The sequence below is a fragment of the Phoenix dactylifera genome, chromosome 4, assembly GCF_009389715.1.
Source record: "Phoenix dactylifera cultivar Barhee BC4 chromosome 4, palm_55x_up_171113_PBpolish2nd_filt_p, whole genome shotgun sequence".
NCBI lineage: Eukaryota > Viridiplantae > Streptophyta > Magnoliopsida > Arecales > Arecaceae > Phoenix > Phoenix dactylifera.
In genome coordinates this window covers 22,263,253-22,291,008 of record NC_052395.1, presented here as the reverse complement: position 1 = coordinate 22,291,008, position 27,756 = coordinate 22,263,253, and the positions used below count along the sequence as shown (strand labels likewise).

The window sequence follows — 27,756 nt, the reverse complement described above, 5'->3', positions numbered from 1 at the left end:
ATCTAATACAACCTGATTGCCAGCCCTAATCTGCTACAAATATGATTTGGACAGTTGTGACTACTTTCCCAACCCCTTCCATCGTGCTTCACACGGGGTTGTCTCAGTGGCAGCGGAAAATACTTCAACATTGCCGGCTAGTCGTCCTAACCTCAACGACCGAAAGGTCCACGTCTTCCTACCCTTTTTTTCATCTTGGTGGAACACGTCTTCCAAACTTCAAATGAAGGAAATAAATTCCCGAAGACACAGGTCACCCCTAAGTTTATGTTGACAACTCGGAAAGATCCAAAACTTTGCAATTCTTTAGTTGATAGTTTAGAACCTAGATATCAAAATCTCAGTTGATACAATAAATTAAAATTAGTAAATAATTTTAGATATTAAACTCAGAAATCATTAGCAAGAAAAAAGTTTATTTAAAGAAACAAAAATGTGATTAAACAATCTCGATGCATATATCAATTTATTATAATGTTCTTCGTCTCGGAATATGTTGATTTATATCGGCTAATGTAATGAGATTATATTTTATGCATATCATACTGATCAACGATGAGCGCTCCATATAAATAAAGATCCAGACTGAGATGAAGATCTTGTGTCAGATCTTACCATAAAAAACATGAAGCCAAAAATACTATAACATTCCATTAAAAAAACGTTATCACATTTACAAAGGGTGTGTTGGTCATTTAAAACAAAAAGGCCGGTCCACCTATTTTTTTTAGGATAAAAATACAGAACCTCTCGCTTTCTCTTCTTCTTTCTGCGAGCACAAAGCCTCAGCTCGAGAGTGGAGTTGTTGCGGATCCAATAAAAGGAAAAGAAAAGAGAGAAAGGACTTCAGCCATAGATCCTAAGGATGGCTTTTAACTGCATCAGCCTAGCTCTTCTCTCCTATCTAATCTTATTCGCCTCCCTATCTCTGTTCTCCCATGCCACAGACACCCTCAAACCGGGCCAATCCTTGCAAGATGGCGGGACGCTCATCTCTGCCGGCGAGATGTTCGAACTCGGTTTCTTTAGACCTGGCAAGTCTTCGAACCGGTACGTGGGAATTTGGTACCGCTTCTCGATCGACACCGTCTTATGGGTTGCCAACCGAGAAAGCCCGATCACAGACAACTCGGGATCTGTAGCCATTGGACATGACGGTAACCTCGTAGTCCTCGACGGGACCAAGAGCATCATCTGGTCGTCGAAGACTTCGATGGCATCGAACGATTCGTTGGTGCGACTCACAGATAGTGGCAATTTGGAGCTCATCGACAGCTCTGGGAGCGTTGCATGGCAGAGCTTCGACCACCCAACCGACACGTACATGCCCGGGATGAAGGCTGGGCTGGACCTCAGGACCCACGTGAACCAGAAGCTAACCTCATGGACAAGTGAAGACGATCCAGCCCCGGGGAACTTCTCACTCGGCATGGATCCGAGCGAGTCGACGCAAATCTACATGTGGGAGGGGACGAAGCCTCGGTGGAGGTCCGGCCGGTGGGACCAGCAGACGTTCATCGGCATACAGAACATGGTGCCTACTTATGTCTATGGCTTCAGGCTTAGCAACTTTCAGCAGGAACAGAAGATGTACTTCTACTACAACGCATTGAACAATTCGCCTCGGTACGTATTGACATGGGATGGCATCATGAAGCATATGATTTGGAGGAATGATACTAAGGATTGGTATCAGTATTGGGCGCAACCGGTTACGGACTGTGAAATCTACAACACATGTGGGAAATACGGGAGTTGCACGGATGGAGCTACACCAATTTGTAGCTGTTTGAAAGGGTTCGTGCCGGCATCGAGCGAGGAGTGGAGTAAGGGGAATTGGTCGAGCGGGTGCACTAGAAGGACACCATTGGGGTGTGGGAGGGGTAATAGTAGTGGGGAGGCGGGAGGAGATGGGTTCTGGAGGCTGGGAGGGGTGAATCTGCCGGACATCTCGGATTGGAATGATGGCCTGGATATTAATGGCTGTGAAGAGCGTTGCTTGAGGAATTGTTCATGCACGGCCTACGCATTCGTCACCGGGATTGGGTGTTTGATATGGGGGGTGGATTTGTTGGACATTCATATATTCTCGAGCGGCGGAAACGACCTGTATCTCCGGCTTGCCGGATCGGAACTAGGTGAGCCAATATTTCTTCAACTATTGCTATTACTTCGCATGGTACTCGTTGCAAGGTACGAACACGATTGAAGAGTTTAGAAGAGTAGAACTAGACACAACTTCATTGAGGCATTTTCACAAACGGATGGGTATTTTTGAGCAAAGTACAGCACGGCACTTTCTTTTCGTTGATTGTAAATAACACATCCCTTCTTTTCTTTAACAATCTACTTCCTCAAGTCATTTAAATTAGACCGTTATTTTGAGCACATTGAATCTCATCAAAATAGAGGGAGGGTAGGTGTACGTGATAATCAAAGAGTAGGTGCTAATATTAATATATTTCTTTATAAATAATTTGTACACATATTTATTTAAAATAGCTTGTAGTGGTTTTAATCTTTATATCAATGAGAGCTGTTTCCTTGCAAGATTCCCAACCAATCATCTTCTATCAGCTCTAAAATTAGCTTGGCCAAGTGGAGAAGTAGAGTCCTCTTTTGCTTTAGTTAATTGAGCAGGTAGGGAGGTGAGCTTCTCTTTTCCTTTGCTTCATTTAAATGATGCTACTTTGGGACTTGAACTATGCTTAAGCAGCAACTTTGAAGATATTAAATATCAGTGGAAAAATAAACAAGGAGAACTGTCATATTAAATTTGTTTATTGTGTGGTGAGGTAGAGAAACAGATTGTCCAATAGTCAAGCTAATTGTCATGCTAAGCAAGCTAGGATATTGACAGTAGACGTTTGTTTTTAAATCCCTTGGAGAAAACTAGTTTAAGATAAGACAAATGGAAGGAACAACTAGTTCCTCTGTAAAGCATCAAGGATTAGGTGATAACATAAAATAAGACCAGTGGATAAAAAAGAATTCTTCCAAGTGCCATAAGCACGGAAGCACCATTATTTTCTGAAAACTACTGGCTGGGAGACACCTATGAAGCAATTTTGATAACTTTGCCGACCTTCGTGTTAGATTTGCATAATACTAACTAAATTTTATTTGCAGATAAGAAGAATAACAAAACTTTCATCATAATTATAGTCACTGTGACAGTGGTCCTTTCCTTGGGATGCATCTACCTGCTGTGGAAGTGCAAGAACAGAATAAAAGGTATGCATTACAACCACTTGCGTCATCCTTTGAACCATTTGTTATGCTTCGTGTCTAACCACTTGTGTCAAATTACTCTAAACAGAGTTGTTTAAGCAACGATTAGTTGGAGGAAGAGGATTGATGGATTCTACCAGAGGCCAAGAAAGATTGACAGATTATTCAGACTCAACTGGAAACAGGATTGGAGAGGAAGGAAGTGATGGAAAATGCCCAGAATTATCACTGTGGAGTTTTGATTCTGTAGTAGCTGCTACAAAAAGCTTTTCCAGTTCCAATTTTATCGGTGAAGGTGGGTTTGGTCCTGTTTTCAAGGTAAATGACATCACGAACCATCAATTAACTCTTCGCCTGTCGCTAAATCTAGTTTTGGGAGAGGATTTATGCTAATATGGAAACTATCTTTACAGGGCATACTACCTGAAGGACAAGAAATAGCTGTGAAAAGGCTTTCTAGGAGCTCCATGCAAGGCCTCAATGAACTTAAGAATGAGGTGATGCTGATTGCGAAACTTCAACACAGGAACCTTGTAAGGCTCTTAGGCTGTTGCATCCAAGAGGAAGAGAAGATACTAATCTATGAGTACCTGCCTAACAAAAGCTTGGATGCTTTCCTTTTTGGTGAGTACATCACTACACGTAATTCATATGTAATTCATTTCTAGAGTGCATGTAATAAACTCAGGCAAAATTTGGATAGATCCAATAAAAAGAGGGCTACTAGACTGGAAAACACGGTACAACATCATTGAAGGGATTGCCCGTGGGCTCGTCTACCTTCACAGGGATTCGAGGCTTAGAGTAATCCATCGCGACCTAAAACCTAGCAACATTTTGCTCGATGAAGATATGAACCCCAAAATTTCAGACTTTGGCATGGCTAGGATCTTTGGCAATGATGAGAATGAAACAAATACAAAGCGACTGGTCGGAACATTGTAAGTACAACAATTTGTCCACTTGCATAAATAATTATAGAAGTTCATTTAATTTCTGCATTAGTTCAGAAAGCATCTAACTTATCTCTTGCTTGCTTTATGATAAAATATAATATCAGTGGCTATATGTCTCCCGAATATGCAATGCAAGGGCTATTTTCAGTAAAATCTGATGTCTATAGCTTTGGAGTTCTACTACTAGAGATTGTTAGTGGGAGCAAGTGTAATACATTCCGTCACCCGGAATTGGCTATGAACCTAATAGCATATGTAAGTCTAGTTATGATTTGTTTTTACTCTCATTGGTTTCAATTTGAGTACCTCAGGAGCTGCTGCTGCTTCATCTTCTTCTTCTTTTTATATATTTGATTTGATTGAAATAGAATTGCTATTGTTGTAGGCCTGGAAACTATGGAATGAGGACAGAGTGATGGAGTTTGTGGATCCAACCATCAGTGATTCATGTTCGAGAAGGGAAGTGTCAAGATGCATCAATGTGGGGCTCTTATGCGTGCAGGACCGTCCAAATGATCGGCCAAACATGGCATCGGTTGTTATAATGTTGGGTAGTGAGATTGTCAATCATCCACTGCCCAGGCGACCTATGTTTACTGTAGAGAGAAACTTCAGCGAGACTGACTCATCGACGATTGATCTCAATGTCATGTCTGCGAATGCTTCGATCACTATGCTCCAGGGAAGATAAAAGTTTTTTTTTTTTTGCTGTAAAACCTTTTCAATAGAATAGTGTCCTTTGGTTATTTATGATATACGAGCCTAGGATGTATGTCTATCAAGAGCTGTTAGAGAATTAAATCTTCTGATCACATTTGGCATTAGTTTTACATTGTTAATGAGGTTTCCATGCATGCATTCTCAATTAGCATTGCTTCGATTCTTAATAGAAAAATATCAAAGCACTTCTATGCATCACTTATTCTATGGTAGTTTCTTATATTCATTTTAAGAACTAGGATGACAAGAAGCCCGGTGATAAGGGTGGAATTTGACACCCTCATCGAGTGGCGACACCGATGGAGCTAATAGGCACCCTTGAGAATGAAACAAATATTTCTTTTTTTTCTTTTTCTTGCATAAAACAATTAAATCGCCTGCATAAGCAAAATGGGTGGGAATTCCTTACAAGCATGATAATGGTATGCCCAAAATTGTCAAAGATGACAAATTTGCATGATGGGGAATTTTTTTTTTTTTCATTTTTCTTTTGCAACAAACTATTCTATTGCGCTAATTAAATAGTAACGTCATACTAGAGGTTGAGTCTTCATGTAACATATGAGGTTTAATAATAACTATAACAACTCATGACTTCATCTAAAATGGCTAGCCGGAAGATATTATTTAGATTTCTTAGTCCTGTATAAGTAGCTAAAATCTTTTTGGCGAAAAACCGATGTAAGACTAAATACACGCCCATACGGATCTTCACATGCTCCTACTGTTCAAGCCCTGTCAAGTTAAGAATTCAAATCCATTCAAATCTAATTACAAGCACCACGATAGGCTCGTGGTGCTGTCCTCTAGTCTATATAGGCTATGGGCCAAGTTCGCTCTGATACTATTTATAACAACTCAATACATCACACAAAATGACTAGACGGAAGATATTATTTAAGTTTCTTAGTCATGTATAAGTATCCAAGATCTTCTCGATAAATAACCAATGTAGGACTAAACGCATTCCTGCACGAGTTCTCACATCAATATATAGCGATGTCATGTACCAACATTGGATACTTAACCTACACCGACATGAGCGTATGGCAAGACATTTTCCTACCATGAAACATCCCAATGGATAGTTTAATAATTCCTCATGCAAGTGAAAAACTATATTGCGTATTTACTAATATGGTACGGATAGAATAATATACACGGTGTCGGCATCCCCACCAACCAACGAAGTCGCGGAGGATGTGCAGAAAGGCGCCGGAGACGGGAATTGGATTCGGTGGCGACCACCAAATATATCTTCCGTACTTATATCGACGTTGCTGGTACCATGCCCTTCTTGCTCCCTCGAGCAAGGCCCGGAGTGCGTAACCAAGGTCCTTTGCCCTCCTTTGGGTGGTTGCTGTGTACACTTCTCGCCCCATTGGAAAATTCCTTGGGCTTTAGATTCCTCGACCAATTTTTGTCGCCTGACACCCGTTAAATCATGAGCACAGTCGCATAGTTTTGTGCTGATCACACAGCTTGATAAACTAAGAATATAAGACTCGCCGTAGGGGTGGCAATGCATCCTATCGAACTTGGCTCAATTTTAAATGGATTTTATCCGACTTATAACGGATCTAAGATGGGTATAGATAATTGTTAAACTCGGTCCAAATCTATTTTATATATATATATATATATATATATATATATATATATATATATATATATATATATATATATATATATATAATTTTTTACAATTTTTTTAATAAAGTAAAAAAAATGATTAGTATGAAAAAAAAATTGTATCCAATTCATCCAACTCATTCTGTCTAACTTGATCCGTTCCATCTTGCAATAGGACTCTACCTACTTTGAGGTAGGTACAGAGCTGGTACGGATGATGTCCAAATGTCCAATTCAATCTATATCGAATCTGTTATCTCCTAATTCACTATGTATTGTAAACATTAGCACGCTTTTAACAGAACAAACGACCCCTTTCCTTCACGATTAAACTATATTCCTTCCAAGAAACATTCAATTTATGGAATAATATATATATTCATCACCTAATTAATTTACTTGATGGATAACTATATTGCATGCCTTCATGCAATAGATTGCCTCTGTACCCCGTGATTGGACCCGTATCTATCCAAAGATTTTTTTTTTTTTTTGATTTTCCTAGGTGAAGAGAGAGAGAAAGAGGAATGCCTATTTTACAATTTTCTACCTTGCAATACTTGAAAAGTTACGATTTGAATTTAGAATCTCTCATAGTTGCTATCGACAAATTAATAAATCCAAATCAAAGTTAACTAGTACTAGAGGGAGCATTTTAGAATCAAATTTTCAAGTTGAGACAAGTGGGTTCAACTCTTCCTATTTTTCATCTTTTAAGCAATTTAAGGTGTTCCTGTTAAAGGAAACAAGTGATACGCCCACATAAGTGAAAATGTGTGGCTTGAGACAGGCAGGCTAATTGATATATAATGGGATCAAATATGTATGGTTCGCTATGAAATCTAGATTTTGGCTCTCATTGGGTTAATATTGTGGCTTGACATACTTAGGGGGCATTTGGTATAGGATAATAATTCCAAGATCAAGCATAATAAGGATGAAGAGATGACAAGATGATTACAGTTGGTTGCACCATAGTGATCCTACGTAGCAGTGATCCCAAATCACCCCTCATTGTCAAATGATTGCCCAATCAGGTGATGAAAAACTTATTCTTGAGGACAGGTCTCCAAGATCACGCCAAAATAATAATCTTGGGTTGAAATTTGGAGACAAAAATTCATTTTAATCCATTAGAAAAAAATTATATATTCATATACCATTAATATATTAAATCAATATTATATAAATTATATTATATTGATATTACATATATAGTATCTATGATATAAATTATATTATAATATATTATTAATCATATTTTTGTCATATTATTATTATTCAATTATAGTTTTTAATTATAATAGAAATATATTAATGTAATTTGCTCTATATTATGAAATTATTCAATATATTACCTATATTTGTCCAATTTTCCTAATCAAAATAAATATGAGTATTAAAATGATAATTATTATAAGTATAAATAGAAATATTAATTCTATAATAATAATTAATATATTTTTATATAATTAATAATTTATAGCATTAATAAATATATTTTTATGAAATATATCAATAACAAATATATTGACAAATAAATTAATAATTCATTATAATATATATTTATATGATTAATAAATATAGTTTTATGAAATAAATCAAGGATAGTTTTAGTATTATATGGTAGTGATCTTAGATTTCTATGGAATACCAAATAGGTTACTTGTAGATAACTGGAGATCGTCATACAAGCATTCTTGTCTCCCATCAGCCTTAGAGAAATTGGTTCAGCCAAATTATATGGGTTACAGCTCTTTCTGAGGGTATTAGTTTCATTGTTTCTTTGTCTTTTGTTTCTTTGTACTTTTTCTTTTTTCTATATTTATCAGAAAAAATTATTGAAACGTAGCATATCAAACACATTGATCTTAGATCAGCAGAGATCAGATTATCCTAGATTGAGGATCATCAATATTCTAAGTCCACCAAACACTACTTTGTTTGCTTGGCGCCGGCCACCAGCCACCTCAAACATAACAAGACCAGCCCAATACTTCGAACTTGGAATCCTCTGCAACTTTGATGTTAGGTGAGGATGTTTCTTAATCTGATACATAGTCAAAGGTCCATGAGATTAACAAAAAATTTCTCTACCTAAGAGACTTTAAAATACAAGCTAAATAGTAACGTCATGCTAGATGTCACTCCTCCAGTCACATGCCATGTTTAATAGCAATATTTAGCAATGTCATATGCCAACATTGGATAATTAACCTAAACCTACATGACTGTATGGCATGGTTTAATAATTCCTCAAGCAAGTGATGCCAGATTCCTCCTGCCAATATTTAGTACGGGTTTACCAGAACACCGTCTCACCTCACACCACTCGACCCTTAACCAGTCAAAGGGCACGAGGAATCTTAATTAATCATTTGTAACGAAGGACGCATTGAGTTTGTCCATAGCATGCGTCTTTTTTTTTTTTTTTTTTTAATCCAACAAAAAAAAGGGCACATGCTACGGTCAAACTCAACTCCCGTGCCCTTTTCCACTTTCCGTTTCTTCGTTTAGCGCATGCCCCTTTTAGTTTGGAGAATGGATTTGACAAGAAGCACAAGAACGAGGGTATCTATCTAGCAACTACCACTAACCACCACGAATCCATTCCTCTATCCACTAAATAGGTTGTTTAATTCTGGACGACGGTTTCAAACCGGCTGTTGAGCTAAACAATAACCTTTTATAAGTATTCAAGAAGTTCCCAACGCATAATTGATATAAAACTATTCCAACGCGTAATTGATATAAAGCTATATATATATATATATATATATATATATATATATATATATATATATATATATATATATATATATATATATATATATATATATATATTTGTATACTCTTTTCGTGATCAACTTCAATGAGCTTGTGCTGTAGTATTTCTAGTTTAAATGGATTATGAATCGAGTTTGTTCTGATACCATCCAAAAAAGTTTGTTAGAAAGTGTTAATCGAATTTTTAGGGCTTGTGCAAGTATGCAAAATCCATCACTGCATGACTAAACACATGATCTTAGAGGTATCGAAACATCTGAATACCATCTGTCATCTAGGTTGTGATCCGAGAAGTATTGTTAACATGTTCATGTGGAAGCTGACAATTTGAAGCGATGGAAATCTACTAGTAATTAATGGAGGAGGTAGCATTGTATGGTCTTTGAACTTGTCGACGGCATCGAACAATCCTACCTTGTAGCTTGAGGAATCAAGTGACCTCGTTCTCTACTTGGGCAAAGGAACAATACCGCTATGGGAGAGATTTGATAGCCCAACTGACACGTTCCTCCTAGCCTGAAGATTACTCTTGTTTAGACTTGTTCATGGGCTGGATGGCCTATCCGGCCCGCTTTAGCTCGGAGCTTTTCTGATGGGTTGAATTAGATTGTTAAGTTGAGCGGGCCGCACCGGGCTTGAAATATAAGCCAGTATGTTAAACTGGGTGAACTTGGATTTAGGTCTGAAAGCCCAGACCGAGATCAACCAATATATATATATATATATATATATATATATATATATATATATATATATATATATATAGGTACAATAGCAGCTCAAACGCGCCGGATGTGGGTACAATCAACAAAATCAGAAAAGAGCAAATAACATAAAGACTGGGGCACAGACGCATGGTCACCCCAAATGAATCCGCCTGAGTGGTGGGCTGCAAATGAGGCCACACAGTCGGCCGCATTGTTTGTCTTCCTATAGACGTGTGTGGTCCACGAGAGGCCATCCTCGTCTAAAAGGCTGCGAACATCATGTAGCAGCAAATTCAAACTCGCGTCGAGATCTCGGCCCCGGATTGACTCTATCCACTCAAACTCACGTTGAGCCCAAATTTATATAACACTATATATGTGCTATATAACTCAGTTCATAGGTGATAGGTAAACCTGGTTCAAGTGGCAAGTTCACCTTTTTCATTAAGGAATAAAGACTGAGGTGGCTAGGGTTCCTCGATCTGCCACCTCTTCTGAACACCTAACCAAGCGCCTCCTGTCGTTTCCTCCTCTTTGAGAATTAGATCACCCCCTCTTCCTTTTCTTCTTCTCTAGTCATCGCCAGCAGTAATCCCGCTTTTGTTGCCGCTGTCTCCTCCTATTCTCATTGTCTTCTTCTCTCATCACAGTTGTAGCAGTATCGCCTTCTCGCCACTGAAGTTGGCGAAGTGGAGCATGTGCCAGAGGCTGGACCCGAGGACGAGAACATTGAGGTACCTGGGGTGAGGAAGCATGTCATAGAGGACAGCCTGTGGTTGGGTTCGAATGGTGCCCAAAAGGAAATCGAGCTTGATGCCATGGCCAGCGAATGCAATTCAATAGTCACTATGGCTGTGGAAGAAGTCGGCCTCGACGGAGTCCATGGTAGTGGGGTCAAGGAGGGGGCGGAGGAGGGCGCGGACGAAGAAGCATGCTTGGGAGTCGCTGGAGACGAGGACCTATGAGCTATTAAAGAGGTCGGAGGCGTCGGAGCAGGCAAGGTGCCGGAAGCCGTAGGAGGCAAATAGGCACGGATGGGGCCTGCAGCTAAAGGGTGGGGGGTGAGTCGGTGGGGGATCCATTTTGGCTCCCACATCCGCTTCCACTCCTTCGACAAGGGCTCTGATGAAGATGACGGTGAGAATTTATTTATATATTTTATATTTTTTTATAAAAATATGAGCTGGATTTTTTTTTTTTTTAATGTGTGAGCCCAATATGTGAAATTTTTAATAATATGGTTAAAAAGTACGGAGATAGGATTCAAATTTAGGACCTCTGCTCTGATACCATATTAAAATCACCACTTGTTCTAAAAGCTTAAGCTAATAGAATTAGGTAGATTTATTTATATATTTTATATTTTCTTACCATGTTGAAATCATCACTTATTCCAAAAGCTTAAACTGATAGAATGAGGTAGATTTATTTATATATTTTATATTTTTTAAGCCACTCATTCACCTCCACCCTAATGACACCTCGAGCCCCATGCACCCCCGTTAATATCAACTACGCTCGCGACCATTCCACCACCGCCACTTCCATCTCTTACAAACAGTGGCCGCAGAGCCCCAAGGTCATCCTTCGATCTGCCATTTCTGTCCAGCCTCTAGTATGCCATTTCCATCTAGCCTTTTAGTACCCCTTCACCCCTCTCTGTACACATCCATCTCGTTTGCTTTCTCCCTTCTCTACTCTCTGAGATTCATCATAATGGAGTTTCAATTTGGGTATGAGAAGCAATGGACATGGTGGTAAGTATTGGCAAATACTTTTTTTTGTAATATTTTTAATTGAAGAAAAGTTGATGAGGTTCAGCTCGAAGCCCAAAACCTGAGCAAGTACCAAGGCTCAAACCTGAAGAGCAGGATTGAAGGCCAGGCCATGCTGGGTCAGGTCTGAAATTGACTCAATTTAGTTATACCTTGGGTTGAGCCAGGGCCGGGCCAACCCTTAGACTTAGATGGTCGCCTAAGGCCCCGCCCCAAAGAAAGCCCACCCGCGGAAAAGAGCTCGATGACAAAATGGAAAGAATTTGCCTTGGGCCGGCCCATTGTAGAAAAGGCTACAAAGACAAAATAATTTTTAGGCCCCCAAATATATTGGGCCACTCCTAGGCTGAGCCTAGCCTCAACTTGGCCCGGCTCGGCCTGATGAACAGGCTTGCTCTTGTCTGTAGATTAGAATGGGCAAGAGGCAGCGATTCACTTCATGAAAAAGCCTCAACGACCCTTTGGTCAAAGTATTCGCTAGGCTTCAACCTTCTTGGATCGGCATAGATCTTCATGCAAGGAGGAACAGTACGATGTCAGAAGTCCGGGGCAATGGAGTGGGCGAAGTTTCACAGATGTTTGGAGTTCTACTATTAGAGATTGTTAGTCGAAAGTGTTGGAATTTCTCATAAAGATGAGCTTCTATTGATTATAGGCTGGTTTTATTGTTTAATCACATTATATAAGCTAAATTGTTCAGAACCCAAAATTAATTTGTGATCATATTGTTAATTTGAGCCTTGTTGTCTAAGTTATGTGATGTAGTGAGTATTGGTGTATGCCTGAATTGGTTAATGAGCTCTGTAATAGGTAGACCCATTGGCGTCATATTATTTGGGCTAAGTCCCTATTCAATTTCTATATATATTCTTCTGACATGAATCCTTAGGGCATTCTGGGTCTTACGTTCCTAGTGGAAACCTATAATATTAAGGGGACAAATATCATGGAGGAAGGAGAGGAAGGTCTATTTATTCTTGCATTTTCTTCTTTCTGAAAGATCCCACCATAGGATTCATTAATGGCTTCTTAGGGATCTCAAGGTATGCTTCAATATTTTCTAGATTATTTTTTTTATATGTTTATCATGTTCTAATATCCTGCATCTATACTATTGAGAAAACAAACATCACGGAGGAAGGAGAGAAAGATCTATTTGTTTTTGCATTTTCTTCTTCCCCAAAGATCCCACCACAGGATTCATTAAGGTATGCTTGGGTCTTTTCTAGATTATTTTTTCTACATGTTTATCATGTTTTAATTTCCTGCATGGCGTCCATAGAAAATTCAATAGGAAGAAGAGTAATGCATATTGTCACAAGGAATTAGCTATTTACCTAATAGCATTTGCAAGTCTAGCAATAATTTGTTTATGTAACAATCCATGACCTCATCCAAAATGGCTAGTCGGAAGATATTTTTTGGATTTCTTAGTATTATATAAATACCCAAATCTCTTCAACAATGTGAGCGTCCTCACATAAGCCCCTTGTTTAAACCCTGACGTTCTTGTCAAGCTAAAGATTTAAATCCATTCGAATTAGAGGTGCAAATGAATCAGGTCGGACTGGGTCATGAGTGGTCCTGACCCAACTCGGTTTCTTGTTCTGGTTCTAACCTTGGATCCAGACTCAACCTAATAGAAGATTGGTTCGGGTTAGGTTCACGACTACAATTTTTGACCCAATGAGTCATTTGGGTCAGGTCGGATTCTTGCATAACCCATACCCAACCCAAAAAAAATCAGGTTTAGTTTGGGTCGGGTCCGGTTCGAGTCATTGCTGATCTAAAACTTGGTTGCACAACATTATGATGTCCTACCAACTGATCAGGTAACATGAGTTCAAAAATTAATTTCCCTAATATAACATTTTTTTTATACCTAAGTTTTCTTCTACTCTATGATTTCAACATGACTATATTTTAATCAAGAAAGGAGCTTCAAGTCTTGGCTATCTTTCCACCAACTTGACAAGGTATCAGCCCCCATTGGTCCAACAAATCCCATTTCCATGTTGTGGCAACAACGACATCCATACCAGCCACAAAGTTCAGTCGGCCCACTTTTCGTTGTCAAATTCCCATTTCGACACTCCCATACCGACCTTCTAGAAGTCCTCTCGATCTCAGTGGAAAGAAACCGTCCGGTACTTGGAGTCGTCCGTCCATGTCGCGGCTCCTCTTTCATCCATACACTTCCCTCCAACTACTGCCAATGCCAAGTGAGAACCCCTCGTAAATTTCCACCACCCTCCCCTCCACTTTTCTTTGGCCTTGCGGAGGATACCGTGTACAAGTCTATTTTAGATACCCATTTGCAGTTCTAATTCGAATCTAATCATAAACACTACGATCGTTCCGTAGTTAGCCTTAATGAGCCCATATTGTAGTATTTCTTAGTCTATATGGATTATGGGACAGGTTCGCTCTGATACTAATAAATATAATCTAGGATCTCATCCAAAATAGCTAGCTAGAAGATATTTTTTTGGGTTATTTAGTTCTGCATAAATATCTAAGATCTTCCGGACAAATAATCGATGTCAGACTGAACATACTTTCGCATGGATCCTCACAGTTTCACTCTTGTTGGTTTCGAGATGAGTACGTCGGATGCTAGCAACTTTTCTTTTTATTGTTATAACTTTTTTGATTGAAAAATTTGGTTAATGAGCTTTGTAATATGTGACCCACTAGCGTTATATTATTTGGTTTAGGTTCCACTCCATTTCTATATATATCCGTCTAATATGAAATCGCAGGGAATCTCGGATCCTATGTTTTGAGGAGGTATCTATCCCATTAAAGGGACAGATATTAAGGAGGAAGGAGAGGAAGATCTACTCGTTCTTGCATTTTCTTCTTCCCAAAGGATCCCATCACAGGTTCATCAATGGCTTTTTAGAGATCTCAAGGTATGCCTCAATTTTTTCTAGATTATTTTTTTATATGTTTATCATGTTCTAATCTTCTGCATGATATCCATAATTAATTGAATAGGAAGAAGAGCAATGCATATTGTCGCACGAAATTTGCTATTTACCTAATAGTATTTGTAAGTCCAGCTATGATTTGTTTCACTCTCGTTGGTTGCCATATGAGTACCTCATAAGCTAGCATCTTTTTCTTTTATATTTGGTCTCTCCTGGTTCCGAATTGTGCGGAACCAGATATCCGGATTTGGGGCACCTCGTGCAAGACCAGTGTTAGGTTGGAGGATCTCTCTCGAGTTATCCAGCAAAAACACAAGCCAGGGCTGGACTACACTTGGATCTAGAAGTTCGGGCTTCACCTGAGAGCAGCACTCTTCTTATGGAAAGTGATCTAGGAACGCCTTCCGACGAGAGCGATACTGAGTAGACGTGGTTTGAAGATTCCCCCCCTCCCGAGTGCTGGAGGTGTGGTGTTGATGAGACGGTAGACCACGTGCTATTTCAGTGCACATAGGCGAGGTTGACATGTTAGTGGGCAGGGACTCCGTGGGAAGCCTGGAGTCAGAGGGTGCAGTTCTTACATTTGATTCGCCAGTGATTGGATAGTCCACAGACATGCCAGGAGGCCGTTAGAGCAACTTGCACAGCGTATCAGATTTGACTAGTAAGAAACGTTTGTACTTTTGGCGAGCGCAAGTTGTCACCGAGGTTTGTGGCGGAGTGTGCCCGAGTACAGGCGGCAGAGATCAGTCACACTTCCTTTTCTGATAGACCTTTGATAGCTCGGGATACCTAGGTTTTCTTACTGCTCAGGCAGCCTCTCAAATTATGTTCTTCGCCTAGAAGCCTCAAACCTCGAGTTTCCTCAAGGTCAACTTCGACAGGTCTGTTTTAGACGGAGATACGAGGGGAGGTGCGGATTTTGTCATACGAGATCCGTACTCTAGGATGGTGGCAGCGGGCATTTGCCAATTATTCGACATTTCAGTCCCCGGAGCGGAGTTGAGGGCTGCCTGGGTGGGCCTTCGACATGCCAAACAAGTACTACAGGCCAGTTCAGTCATCCTGGAGGGTGACTCGGCTACGGTGATCAGTTCGATCTAGGGGAGTCCGAGGGATGTGAGCCTGAGACATCTGGATGATGACGATGGATAGTGGAGCCTTTCAGGCCAAGCATATATTTAGAGAGGCCAATGAAGCTGCCAATTGGGTGGCTGCTTATTTAGCTAACCATTCAGGAAGTACTCTATGGTCAAGAGAGGGAGAGTTGCCTCGGGCACTCCATGAGCTTGTATTTTCTGATTTTATTGGGTGTATTCATACACGCATTGTATGATTAACCCGTTATAATAATAATAAAAGAAAAAAAAACAAAAGGGCATTGTTATAGGCTTGGACATGATGGATTGAAAACAGAGTAATGGAGTTTGTGGATGCATAATTTGTGAGCTCTTATGCATGCACGGCTGTCAAAATGATCGACCAACCATGGCATCAATTATTATAACGTTTGAAAGTAAGACTACTAATCATCATCAATTGATCTTAATGTCTGCGAATACTTCCATCAAGATGCTGAAGGAAAGGTAGAAGTTTTGATTTGCATTAGAACCTTTTCAACAGAATCCTGTTCTCTTCGGTGATCTAATATGTGCCTAGAATATGTCCATTAAGAGCAGAAATAGAATTAATGTTCAAATCACTTCTCACATTAACTGTACATTGTTGGAGGTTTCTGTGCATCTTCGACTGGCATTTCATAGTTTTAGAATCATAAATGTTAAATAAACCACTTATCTAAGCTGCTTCTACTGATTGTTTCATGGTTAATTTTATACTGGTAATCAATAGAAGGTCAAATTGAGAATGTACAGGATCATATTGACTGTGGTTGGGGTTTTCCTTTTCCCCCTCATTTAATGTTCAAATTTTCTGCATAAAAGAGAACTCCAGTATGAGAAAAATAAAATAGAATTCCTTTCTAGCATGATCATGCTATGAACATAATAATTATCAGAAATGACGACGATGATTTTGCATAATATGGATTTCATAAATTTTCTTTTCATATGCAACTGTTGTAAATTTTAAAATTATAACAGCTAATCGGCATACCATGCCAGTATGAGCAGGTAAAAAATGATATTCTTGTAAGATATGCACATAATATATTTCTTAGAAAGCTCGAGTGAAACTCAACCAGCTCCAAACTAAACCTGATCTAGTTTCTTTGAGCTTCACTGGTTTGTCAAATTTAAAGGACAAGGAGGGAGATCAGTAGGTACATCTTGAAGATTATGATAACAAGAACCACAATCAAATCCTTCTGGTGTACTTCCCTCGGATTGCTACTTTTGGAGATATCTGGGACTTTCTAATCTTCACTGTTTGGTGGTCTTATGGAGAGAACATAAAAACCATGTCTCTACCATATTTTCTAAACAATTGGGTAGCAGTCAGCTATTCCTTTTAGCTCTTGAAAGACTATCCTTCCGTCTTTCAGGTCCTCCTCTCCAAAGTGGAGTATCTTTTCTGACTTTGTTTTCTTTTTTATTTTTGTTCCATCCGATCACTTCAAGTGATCGTTTCTTTTGCTTTTCATTTTCTTGATGAAGTTGGAGTAGCGAGTCTCCTCTGTTTTCTCAGAAAAGGAGGGCCTCAGAGATAAACATCAAAATTTTTCACTTGTTTTATTTGAATATATCACACTTAGAGATTTGCTATATTGTCCACTATAGATAGCACGAATATATTAGAACCAGCCATGCAAGGCTGTTCTTTTTTTTTTTTTTTTTATGAACTGGATTTTATTCATGCCAATCTAGAGAAAATACATCCGTGTGAATCTAAAAATAAAATATGAGAAAAATTAGAAAAAAAATACCCAATAATGCAGTCCTCAAGGTAGTTTCTATATGATTAGCCAACCTGTATACAAGACTGTTCTTTGAAGCTTTCCTATGGTGTTTCTTTTTATTAATAGTTGAGCACTCTGTTCAGAGTTCCTACGCTTCTCTTTTTATAAGTCTCATCTTTTGGTGCTCCCTTCTCTTGTGCTAATAAAGGTCATGCATTGCATGTGCCGGAATAGGCTTTTAACTACAATTAATAGAAATGTCAACTATCAAAGACCTAGGGTTGAGACTTGGGTCTCACCCATCCGAGTCTAGACCAGCAGAATTGTAAGTGGACGTTCAAGCCCATGTCCAAATGTTTCTGAACCAATTCTGTCGGGCCCAGGCTAAACTGTAGTCGCATCAACCGCGTAATGGCAACAAACCTTCCAAGAAAAGTCCAATGGGAAATGTCAAAATCTGTTTGCAGGTCAAACACAATCAGCATCTCGCCTCCAGCCGCCGGGTGATGGTAGGAACCTCCCACAACGACCCAATCGTTGACCAGACAACTTCGAGAGAGCGTAGGTGGGCTTGTCACACATGCCTTGGTCAAACTTAAACTCCATATGCCTTTTTTTATTCTATTTGTTTTTTATTTTATGGTTTGAACGAATGCCTTTGGAAGTGCAACTCCAAAGACTAATATAAGAATAACGAGATGGAGCGCTTATCTTTAACCACAAGGATTCCATTCTTCCCTGCTCCTCCTCGAACGCAACTACATAGTAGTTTGTTTAATTTTAGACAGTGGTTTCAACCTGGCGGAGATCAGAAATGGGTTTTAACTTCAGCTACCCAAGCATCATCCTCTCTTATTTGCTCATTTTTTCTAGTTCTCCATCCTTGTTTTCTCATGCCACAGATACCTTAACGCATGGCCAATCCATCAGCGATGAGCAAACCCTTGGATCCGCTGGAGACGTCTTCGAGCTCGGATTCTTCAGCCCTGGGAGCTCAAAGTACCGATATATCGGCATATGGTATCAAAACATCAAGACACGGTCCGTCGTCTGGGTCGCGAACCGAGAAGCCCCCCTGAAGAATTCTTCTGGGAATTTCACAGTTGGAAGCGATGGAAACTTGCTATTGCTCGATGGAGGAGGCAGCATCATATGGTCTTCGAACTTGCCGGCGACATCAAACAATTCTACTGCACACCTCCTGGACTCAGGCAACCTCGTTCTCCGGTCAGCCAATGGAACAGTGCTGTGGGAGAGCTTCGATCACCCAACTGACACGTTCCTCCCTGGCATGAAAATTGGTCTTGACACCAAGACGGGAAGGAGACGGATCTTCACTTCATGGAAAGGCCCCGACGACCCTTCAGCTGGGAACTATTCACTGAGCCTCGACCCTCTTGGGTCGGCGCAGGTCTTCATGTGGGAAGAGACGGTGCCACGTTGGAGGTCCGGGCAATGGAATGGGCAAGTCTTCATAGGTACCACGATGAGAGCTCTCTATCTCTATGGATTCAAGTTTATAAACGACGCGAATCAAGGAATCATGTACTTCACTTACACCCAATTTAATAGCTCCCTTCTGAGGTTTGTGCTGCAATGGGATGGAGTGGAGAACAGCACGATGCTGGTCGGAGAGACGAAAGAATGGAAGACCGTCTGGGCGGAGCCGACCAACGAGTGCGAGATCTATGGCAAGTGCGGGATCTACGGGATGTGCAACAATGGCGATACGCCGATATGTAGCTGCCTCGACGGGTTCGAGCCGAGCTCGAGAGAGGAATGGAGTAGAGGAAATTGGTCAGGGGGGTGTGTTCGAAGAACTCAATTGGATTGCCAGTTAAACAGAAGTGGCGATGGATTCTTTAGGGTGGCAGGGGTGAAGCTGCCGGACCATTCAAACTGGGCTTCGACGGTCTTAAATGAAGCAGGATGTGAAACAGCTTGTCTGAATAACTGCTCCTGCAAGGCATATGCATTTGTTTCTGGTATTGGGTGTATGACATGGGTGCGTGATCTGATAGACATCTACCAGTACCCGGAAGGGGACAACGATCTCTACCTCAAACTCCCAGCATCTGAATTAGGTGAGTAAATTTTAATTTAGAGGTTGATTTAATTATTTTTAGCTAATGACGATAATATTGTTTAAATTTTTACTTGTTTATATGACTTCTTCTTTAGGCTTAATATATAGATGAGTGTCATGAGGTTAGAAATTTCTGATGAGATATATTTCCTAGTTATTGCTTCAGAGGAGAGAAGCTAGCTAATACCATGGAAATAGTAATTGATGACTGTCATGAGGCTAAAAATTTCCTAGTTGTTGCTCGATAGGAGAGAAGCTGATACGACAGAATAGTCTACAATGAATATTAGGTGTAGAAGATGAACTTGGCCTAAAGTTCTTCGTAGCCAAGTCTTAAAAAATTACAAATCCGTGGGTTGAAAATAGGACTGAAAGGCCTGTTCAATATGTCATATTTGGTGGGGGGATCCCCCGTTCGTTCAAATCTTGCGTCAAAAGATAAAAAAAGACGCGTTGTTGTCAACGGTTCACCTAAAACATATGATCTTTCAAATCTTGCCTAGTTAGCAAATGGCGAGATGAGGACGGCCGCCTTAATTTATATCCAAACATATGATCAAAGGGAAAAAAAATATGACATCATGCATCCATAGTAGATGCTGTTCGCTATTTTATTTATATTTTTAAGCAAAACTATTGGATGCCCCATAGACCTACAGCTATTTACTTTTGCGGAAAAAAATGAGCATAGATTTAATACATTTATTTAGGCATATATTCTGGTGTATAGATCATTAGCATCACTAACAAGAAAATTATATCCTTGTCAATAAGCACAATACCCCTGCTAAAATTTATGGGGTCAATGGTTTGATTGGCATCCAAAAGGCATGTGAAACAAACATTCAAAATGTTGCAGGATGCACAGCTATTGGAAGAGATTTGTAGCTAGATATATAAAAGGTTGGCATAGGCTTTGCCGATTTTAAAAAATGATTCATATTATTCTAAAGCACCAATCTTATTCCTACAATAACACAAATTGACCTTGTGTTTCATACATGACAGTATCAATGCTTACAAGTGCAGGAAAGGGTCCAACTCCAGAAAGGATTGTAATAAAAGTTAACAAGTATTTAACTCGAAGCATTTAATAGGAACTCCACTAAAGTCATTCAAAATATGGGCATCTCTAGCTTTAATGATATAGTCTACTGGAAAGCACTAAAGAAGACCAATTTGGAAAAAAGAAAGGAGTGCAGATCGCTCCTTCCTCTCTATCCGTGTGAATAGAAAAATCATAGATTGATGGTTTCTTGAGAGAAACAGCGAAGACCACCCCATGTTTCATACAATAAACGAGACAATTACTAGGAAAGGTGAAGACCAGCCTAGCAGTCCCCACCAAAAAGAATAAAAAAACGGAGTGCAAACAAGCCTCAATCAGCTAGCTAAACTAGTCTATGCATACACACCTCCTCATTGGACAACCAAAATCATCAAACTGGCCAACCCAAAGACAGATTAATTCTTCTATGTACATCTTTAAATTATAGTATCTTTTGATGTTAAGAGCCAGGCCTTGATGATCAACTTTACAATCATTGGCTAAACACCCTTTCAGAGGAAATATAAAAGAGTACACTGATTGGACTATTGGAGACACCCTACTAATTGGGATATTACACTCAATGTCAGATTGAAAAAGTCCATGATCCATCACCAGAAGCTTTGAGTCCTGAAGGCCATCTTATGGAAGAGCATACTAAAAAATAAGAGAAAACACATGAGATTTGCTGAAATCATTGCCTAAAGCTAGTTTGCACATTAATATCATGAATAATTTGGCTTTGGGTGATAATTGAAAAAATCAAGAGTAACTTTATACCCATATACCATACTATGATCTCTTGCCTCAAATAATTACATATATAATTGCGGTAGTCATCTCTATGCATGCATCATAATCAATGCTTAATGCTGGATGACTTGGAAAGTTAAAACCTTGTATTAGTTTAACTTGGAGAGTGCAGTTAAGTTTTTTGATCCGACCGGAAAGAAAGAAGGATTTTCTTCAACTTACTCAACTTCAATTTTTCGAATAAAATAATAAATAGTAGAAATTTTAGAAAAGTAGGGCTCTTAATCATTTTCTTTCATTAATTTTTCATGTTCCATAAATTATGGTACGTATTAGGGTGGAAAATAGAGTCCATACACTTTCTTTTCATTCTTTTTACTGAGGTTCTAGTATGTAGAAAGTGGAGTCTATGCTCTTTACTTTCAGTCCTTTATCCTGTTCTCCAAAATCATAGCATATGTTTTCCAGTGAGGTCCTCCTTATTTGAGTTAGATTTCTTTCCTAGTTTGAAAAGAATGAAAGCTCCCTTCTTTGTATGATATTGAAGTTCATCCCAAATCAGATTAGATCCTTCCCTTAATTTTAAAAAGACACATACAAAAATGATTAAAATATTTTCAAATTTTCAAATTTGGGTAGATACTAGATCTTTACTTCTACAACAACTTCATTTATAATTATATTGCCAAATTCTATATGGATTAGAAATTGTAGCTTCCCAAATTTTGGCACTCCATTGAGTAATGGGCGTGGTGAATCTTGCTCTTGAAGCTCATGAAATTCTAGCCAAAGTAGCTAGTTTAATCCATGGTGGGTTAAATGATCCTCATAGATCATTTTTTTCTAAAATTAATTTTTAATTTATTATGTTAACAGAATTCTCTAGCTGCATTTACTTGGTAAAATGACAGAATTCCGATGTCCTCCTTTCTAGTAGTTCATTACTATGTTCTATTGCTAAAATTATGTCCTTTGCAGGAACTGATAGCAAGAGATGGAAAATAATTGTTACAGTATCTACCCTGGGGGGGTTCTTTTTGATCACATGCATCTTCTTAGGGTGGAAGTACAATAAAAGAATAAAGGGTAAATATTTATAGTTTTATGATTGCTATCAGATTATGCAGCTACCAATATCTTGATTCACGCCTAATCCTTCTAGTTGGTCTGGCACAGATTGGTTGAAGATGGGCAGAAAGAAACATGACTTGTTGCATAATATGTTTCTCAACAGAGAGGTTAGACCAGACTTCTCAGGGCCAAGTGAGTATGGAGAGGAAGTGCAGGAGGGAGAAGGGGCTGAGCTTCCCTTGTATACTTTTGAATGCATATCTATTGCAACTGATAATTTTAGTGAGTCGAATAAACTTGGAGAAGGAGGATTTGGCCACGTTTACAAGGTAAATCCTATTTACCATCTTTCTTGTTTTTTTAATCTTTTCAAGCAATATGGTGGTATGAACAATACGGTAGTAATGTGCCACCATCAGTATTTGAACTCTGGTTCTCCTCCAAGGGCAAGCCCTTGGGAGAATAGTAGCAGCCAGCTGACCTAACAGCTGTTGGCAGATTATACAGCAGCACTCATAATATTGCAGATTCAAAAAGTAAGCATTCTAATGCTTATTTTGTTCTTAGAATGATATTAATTTTGATCAGAATAAGTCAGATTCAATACCATGTATATCTGCTTCAATTCAAGATGCATAAAAAATTTCTTTTCTCAAAAAAAAGAAAAAGAATTTCTGATTCCACCACACATTGCTTCCAATGTCTGACATGGGGTATTATATTGTTTAAAAGGGAATGCTACCTGGAGGTGAAGAAATAGCTGTGAAAAGGCTTTCAAGGAGTTCTGGGCAGGGACTGGAGGAGTTCAAGAATGAAGTCATACTAATCGCAAAGTTGCAGCACAGGAATCTAGTCAAATTATTGGGCTATTGCATTCAGGGAGAAGAAAAGATACTAATCTATGAGTACATGCCTAATAAAAGCTTGGATGCCTTCCTCTTCCGTATGTCCTTAGAACTCCACTATCATCTTGCCTAAATAATTTTAAAGCATTTCTGTTTTTCTAACTTGAAGAATGGTTGAATGGGGTATTTGAACAGGACCTGCTAAGCAAGCATTACTAGATTGGAGAACACGCTTCAACATCATAGAAGGGATTGCACGAGGACTCCTTTATCTTCATAGGGATTCAAGGCTACGAATTGTTCATCGTGATCTCAAAGCTAGCAACATTTTGTTGGATGAAGACATGAACCCCAAAATATCTGACTTCGGAATGGCGAGAATATTTGGAGGTGATCAAAATCAAGCAAATACGAACCGAGTTGTTGGAACATTGTAAGTAGTATTCGCATAAGTCTCTTTCAGTTATCTGATCATGCACATAAGCATGCAACGTGCATTTGCAGTTCATAGTCATCGCATTCATGAAAAATTGAAAATAACTTTTTTCTTTGGTGACTAAATTAAATAAGCTAAATTTTGCAATGCAGTGGCTACATGTCTCCTGAGTATGCAATGGAAGGCCTTTTCTCTGTGAAATCTGATGTCTATAGCTTTGGAATTTTGGTCTTAGAAATTGTGACAGGCCGAAGGAACAATTCCTTTCACCATACAGAGAACTCCCTAAATATTGTAGGATATGTATGTATGCATGTCACTTCAGTTCTCCATGTCCTTAATTATATTCAAAAATATTTTCTTGGATAAATTCTGAGTTTTTTCCCTTTCTTTTTCCTCCTCACAGGCATGGCAATTGTGGAATGAAGATAAAGCAGTCGAATTGATCGACCCATCTATACGATCATCATGTTCTATTCGTCAAGTGATTAGATGCATACACATAGGACTCCTGTGTGTACAGGATCGTGCTAATGAGAGGCCAGACATACCAACTATTATATTAATGTTGGCTAGTCAAGCCGTAATTCTCCCAATGCCTAAACAGCCCACTTACACAGCTGAGGGAAGCCCACATGATAGTGATTTAATGGCGAACAAATACGAGTCTTTTACTACATCTGATATCACAATCACGATGCTTCACGGAAGATAGAAGATGTAAATTACCTTGTGTACATAATTATCTATGCAGTCTTGGAAATGATCAGATTTCTTTTTAAAGAGAATTTCCTAGAGAGCTCGTCTAGAGATGGAACTACTTTTGAGAAAATGAACAAGATTTTGGGTTTTGTTGAGAAAGTATTCGGTTCAGGCAACTCAACATAACTTCACTGAGGGAATGCAATACAAGATTTTGGTGTTGGTGGTTCCTAATTTTTTTTTAATTCTCCTGTACTATAATGGGAATAAATTGATAGATATTACACAAAGTCATACACTCTGTGCAAACTTGTTTATATTTTCAAAACCCAATTTTTGTTTTGTCGTTGATCTATTTGTCAGAATGTGATTGAAATACATCAAGGATATACTGAGTTTACTAACCATTAAGAGAAAAAGCAAATGTTTCTAGAAATTAATTCCTCGGAGATGATCAAGAAGTAGAAATTCCATGAAATCATAATAGAGAGGTATTAGGGAAAGAAAATAAATTAGAAATGATACTAAGAGGAGGCATTTTGGGCCAAAATGAGGGAAGTGGCTGACGAACGCTTTACCTTTTGGGATCCGACTCTTCTTGAGAGCCACCTCCTTTTGTTGGCCTCAGCTTCTCGTTTCATCTCGGACACGGATTCCGGCTTCTCGAACGCCGACGGTGCCGCTGTGGTTGCGGTGGCGAGGAGGGCGAGGCCTTCGTCGCCTCCGAGGCGGCGATGGCAGAGGCCATGGCCATGGAGGGTGAGCGAGAGGCCTCGGGGAGTCCAAAGGTCGGCATATCCCCTTAATCCTCCCTCCACGACCAAGAATGGAAACAGAGAGCGGGGTGTGTTTAATCAGAGCGCGTGGGGTTTCCTTGATAATTTAGTCTGTTTTTTTTTTCCTGATTCTGTTACTTCTGTATTCCTGAAACAAGAATTAAAACTGATCCGTAATTGGGGGTGTGCAGTTAAAAACGTGGGCTATCTATATATAGTCAGCAGGTTCGACCGACTTTATGTAAAGCCTCTTGTTCTTTTATGGCCAGCTGGTGATGCGATGGGCTCCCAACCGTTGAAGCCTTCGGGCTCGTCGGCGAATGCCCACGTCTACGGCTCTACTATTAAATTCGGCAATTTATTTGCCGTCTTCTCCTCTATGCTCTAGGCCCGAGCACCGCGAAACCCAAAAGACTTCTGTTCGTCGCGAGAATTACCGGACGAGAGATCGAGGGGGGAGCGAGAGAGAAAGAGAGAGGGACAGATAGAGGAGATCATAGTGGGCGTCCTCTGTATGCTTCTCGTGTTCGCTCTCTTTCCTCTTCTTTGGTGGAGGCGCCGCCTCATCGCTCGATCCCCTCACGAGCACGATGAAGAACCCCAACGCCCACAAGGTGAATCCAATCCCGCACCTTTTTCTCTTCTTTTGATTTGCCCCCGAATCTTTGCTTTCTTTTTTAGATTTTAGGGTTTCGATTAATCTTGTAAAGTTTTGATGCAAAAACACTTATGGAGAGAGATTTGCCCTCGATGCAAAAACCTAGAAGAGCCTGATCACATAACCATTGAAATTTATGATTCATATCGTGTCGTATAAACAAATCAAAGGCGAAGAAAAGAAGACGTCGAAGTCAGAATTTTTAACAGCGCAAGAATTAGAAAAGAGATTTTCTTTTTATTACCATGCCAAAATTAAATATAATAACATTACAGTTGAGTTCTGCGGACCTTTCACAAGCTCTGTTTCTATCTATTTGTTCTTCCAAAAATATTCTTATTTTGTTGTGTCGAACCCTCGTGTCATTTTTCTTTCTATTTGACGGCATGGTGCCCAAACTTCCAGAAGTTTATGGGCTTATTTGGTGTAACATTCTTTTGGCGTTTGATGGTAATCTTAAGCCTCATCTTTTAAGGCCAGCAGAATGCTGCTTGTAACATATGGATGAAATGGGAGTTGGCAGAAATTAGTTATGTTCCCAATGTTCATTTCTTAAATGCGATGAACTAATGCTGGGAGATGATAATGTGTACCCAACTGAATAGCAGTCGCATTCAACCCTAATCAAACTCCAAATTAAGCGAAAAATTTCTCATGCATAAGCAAAAAATTCCTCCAGTATAGCTTAACTCTTTTAGGGTGGTCCAATACATAAGATTAGTGCTATTGTAGGGTATAGAGAGAATCAATTAATTTTTGTATGGGAGCAACGCCTCTTGTATTAGTATCGGGCTCCGGACCACGGATCAGTATGGCCCCACGCCATGTCGTGCCAGCCCTGTATCAACACGATAGAGGCGAGGGAGAGAGAGTATGAGAGAGAGAAAAAGAGAGAGATGGGAGAGACCGAGGCCGGCGGAGAGCCAGCAGAGCGCCGGAGAGCCGTCGCGTAGAGAAGACGGAGGCTGGAAAGCCGCTGCACGGAGAAGGCGGAGGCTAGGGATTTGCGGAAACGGGGCTTCGCCTCCAGTCTTTTGTTTCGTTCGAAACAGAGCCCCGAAGAGAGCCCTTTTTTATTTTGAAGAATTTTAAATGAAAGTCAACATTCATTGCCAATTTTACTTAATTTTTTTTAAAAATAAATAAGCTCTTAAAAGCACAAAAAGGTATCATGATAGAACTCCAATCACCAGTAATATGAAGAATGTATCAAACTTAAATGCTGATTTTTGTTGTGATCTGTGGTCAAACATCACTATTTTTTAGAGGAATAAAAAAAGACAAAGGAACATATTCATCATGTAACATGAAGTGAGAATCGGTCATCAGTTAGGAAGAAGTTTGATTAATACCAAAGTTAGATCATAAGAGTGGGATCTATTAGATATTTACACTCATTTATAAATATAGGCTTTTAGCAATTAAAATCTTCGAGAACCTTCCCCTGAAAAAATTGTAGAGGAGGAAAGTGGCGAAGGTTCTTGTATTACTACATTTCAAAAAGTCAGAAGCAAACCTATCCATCGAAACACATACAACTAGATGCTATTTTATTAAAATGAGCAAAGGAATGGAAGATGAATAAGAAGAAGAAGAAGATGAAGAATAGCTTAGTTAGCAAACACCCATGAAAGCACAAATCTAATAATTAAATGGCAATACATATATTAACACTAATAGCTCTATGCTACAACTAATGGATTGCAAAACTTCATTGTCATCGGCAACCAAAGTGTTGTGGTTCAAATTTGGCCCGAGGGTGACCATGTCGGGGGAGTCGAGG

General features: G+C 39.4%; 1 protein-coding gene across 1 annotated transcript; it reads left to right on the top strand.

Annotated features, from left to right (window-relative positions):
* Positions 1–756: 756 nt before the first annotated feature.
* On the top strand, positions 757–24,835 carry LOC103696826. Its single transcript, XM_039126244.1, has 14 exons — positions 757–2,138; positions 3,130–3,234; positions 3,320–3,549; positions 3,645–3,855; positions 3,935–4,172; positions 4,292–4,442; positions 4,573–4,875; positions 18,383–19,682; positions 22,464–22,571; positions 22,662–22,885; positions 23,289–23,499; positions 23,597–23,834; positions 23,990–24,140; positions 24,244–24,835. Exons 1-14 carry the CDS (start codon positions 866–868, stop codon positions 24,550–24,552), a joined length of 5,052 nt encoding a protein of 1,683 aa, XP_038982172.1. The 5' UTR covers positions 757–865; the 3' UTR covers positions 24,553–24,835.
* Positions 24,836–27,756: the final 2,921 nt, after the last annotated feature.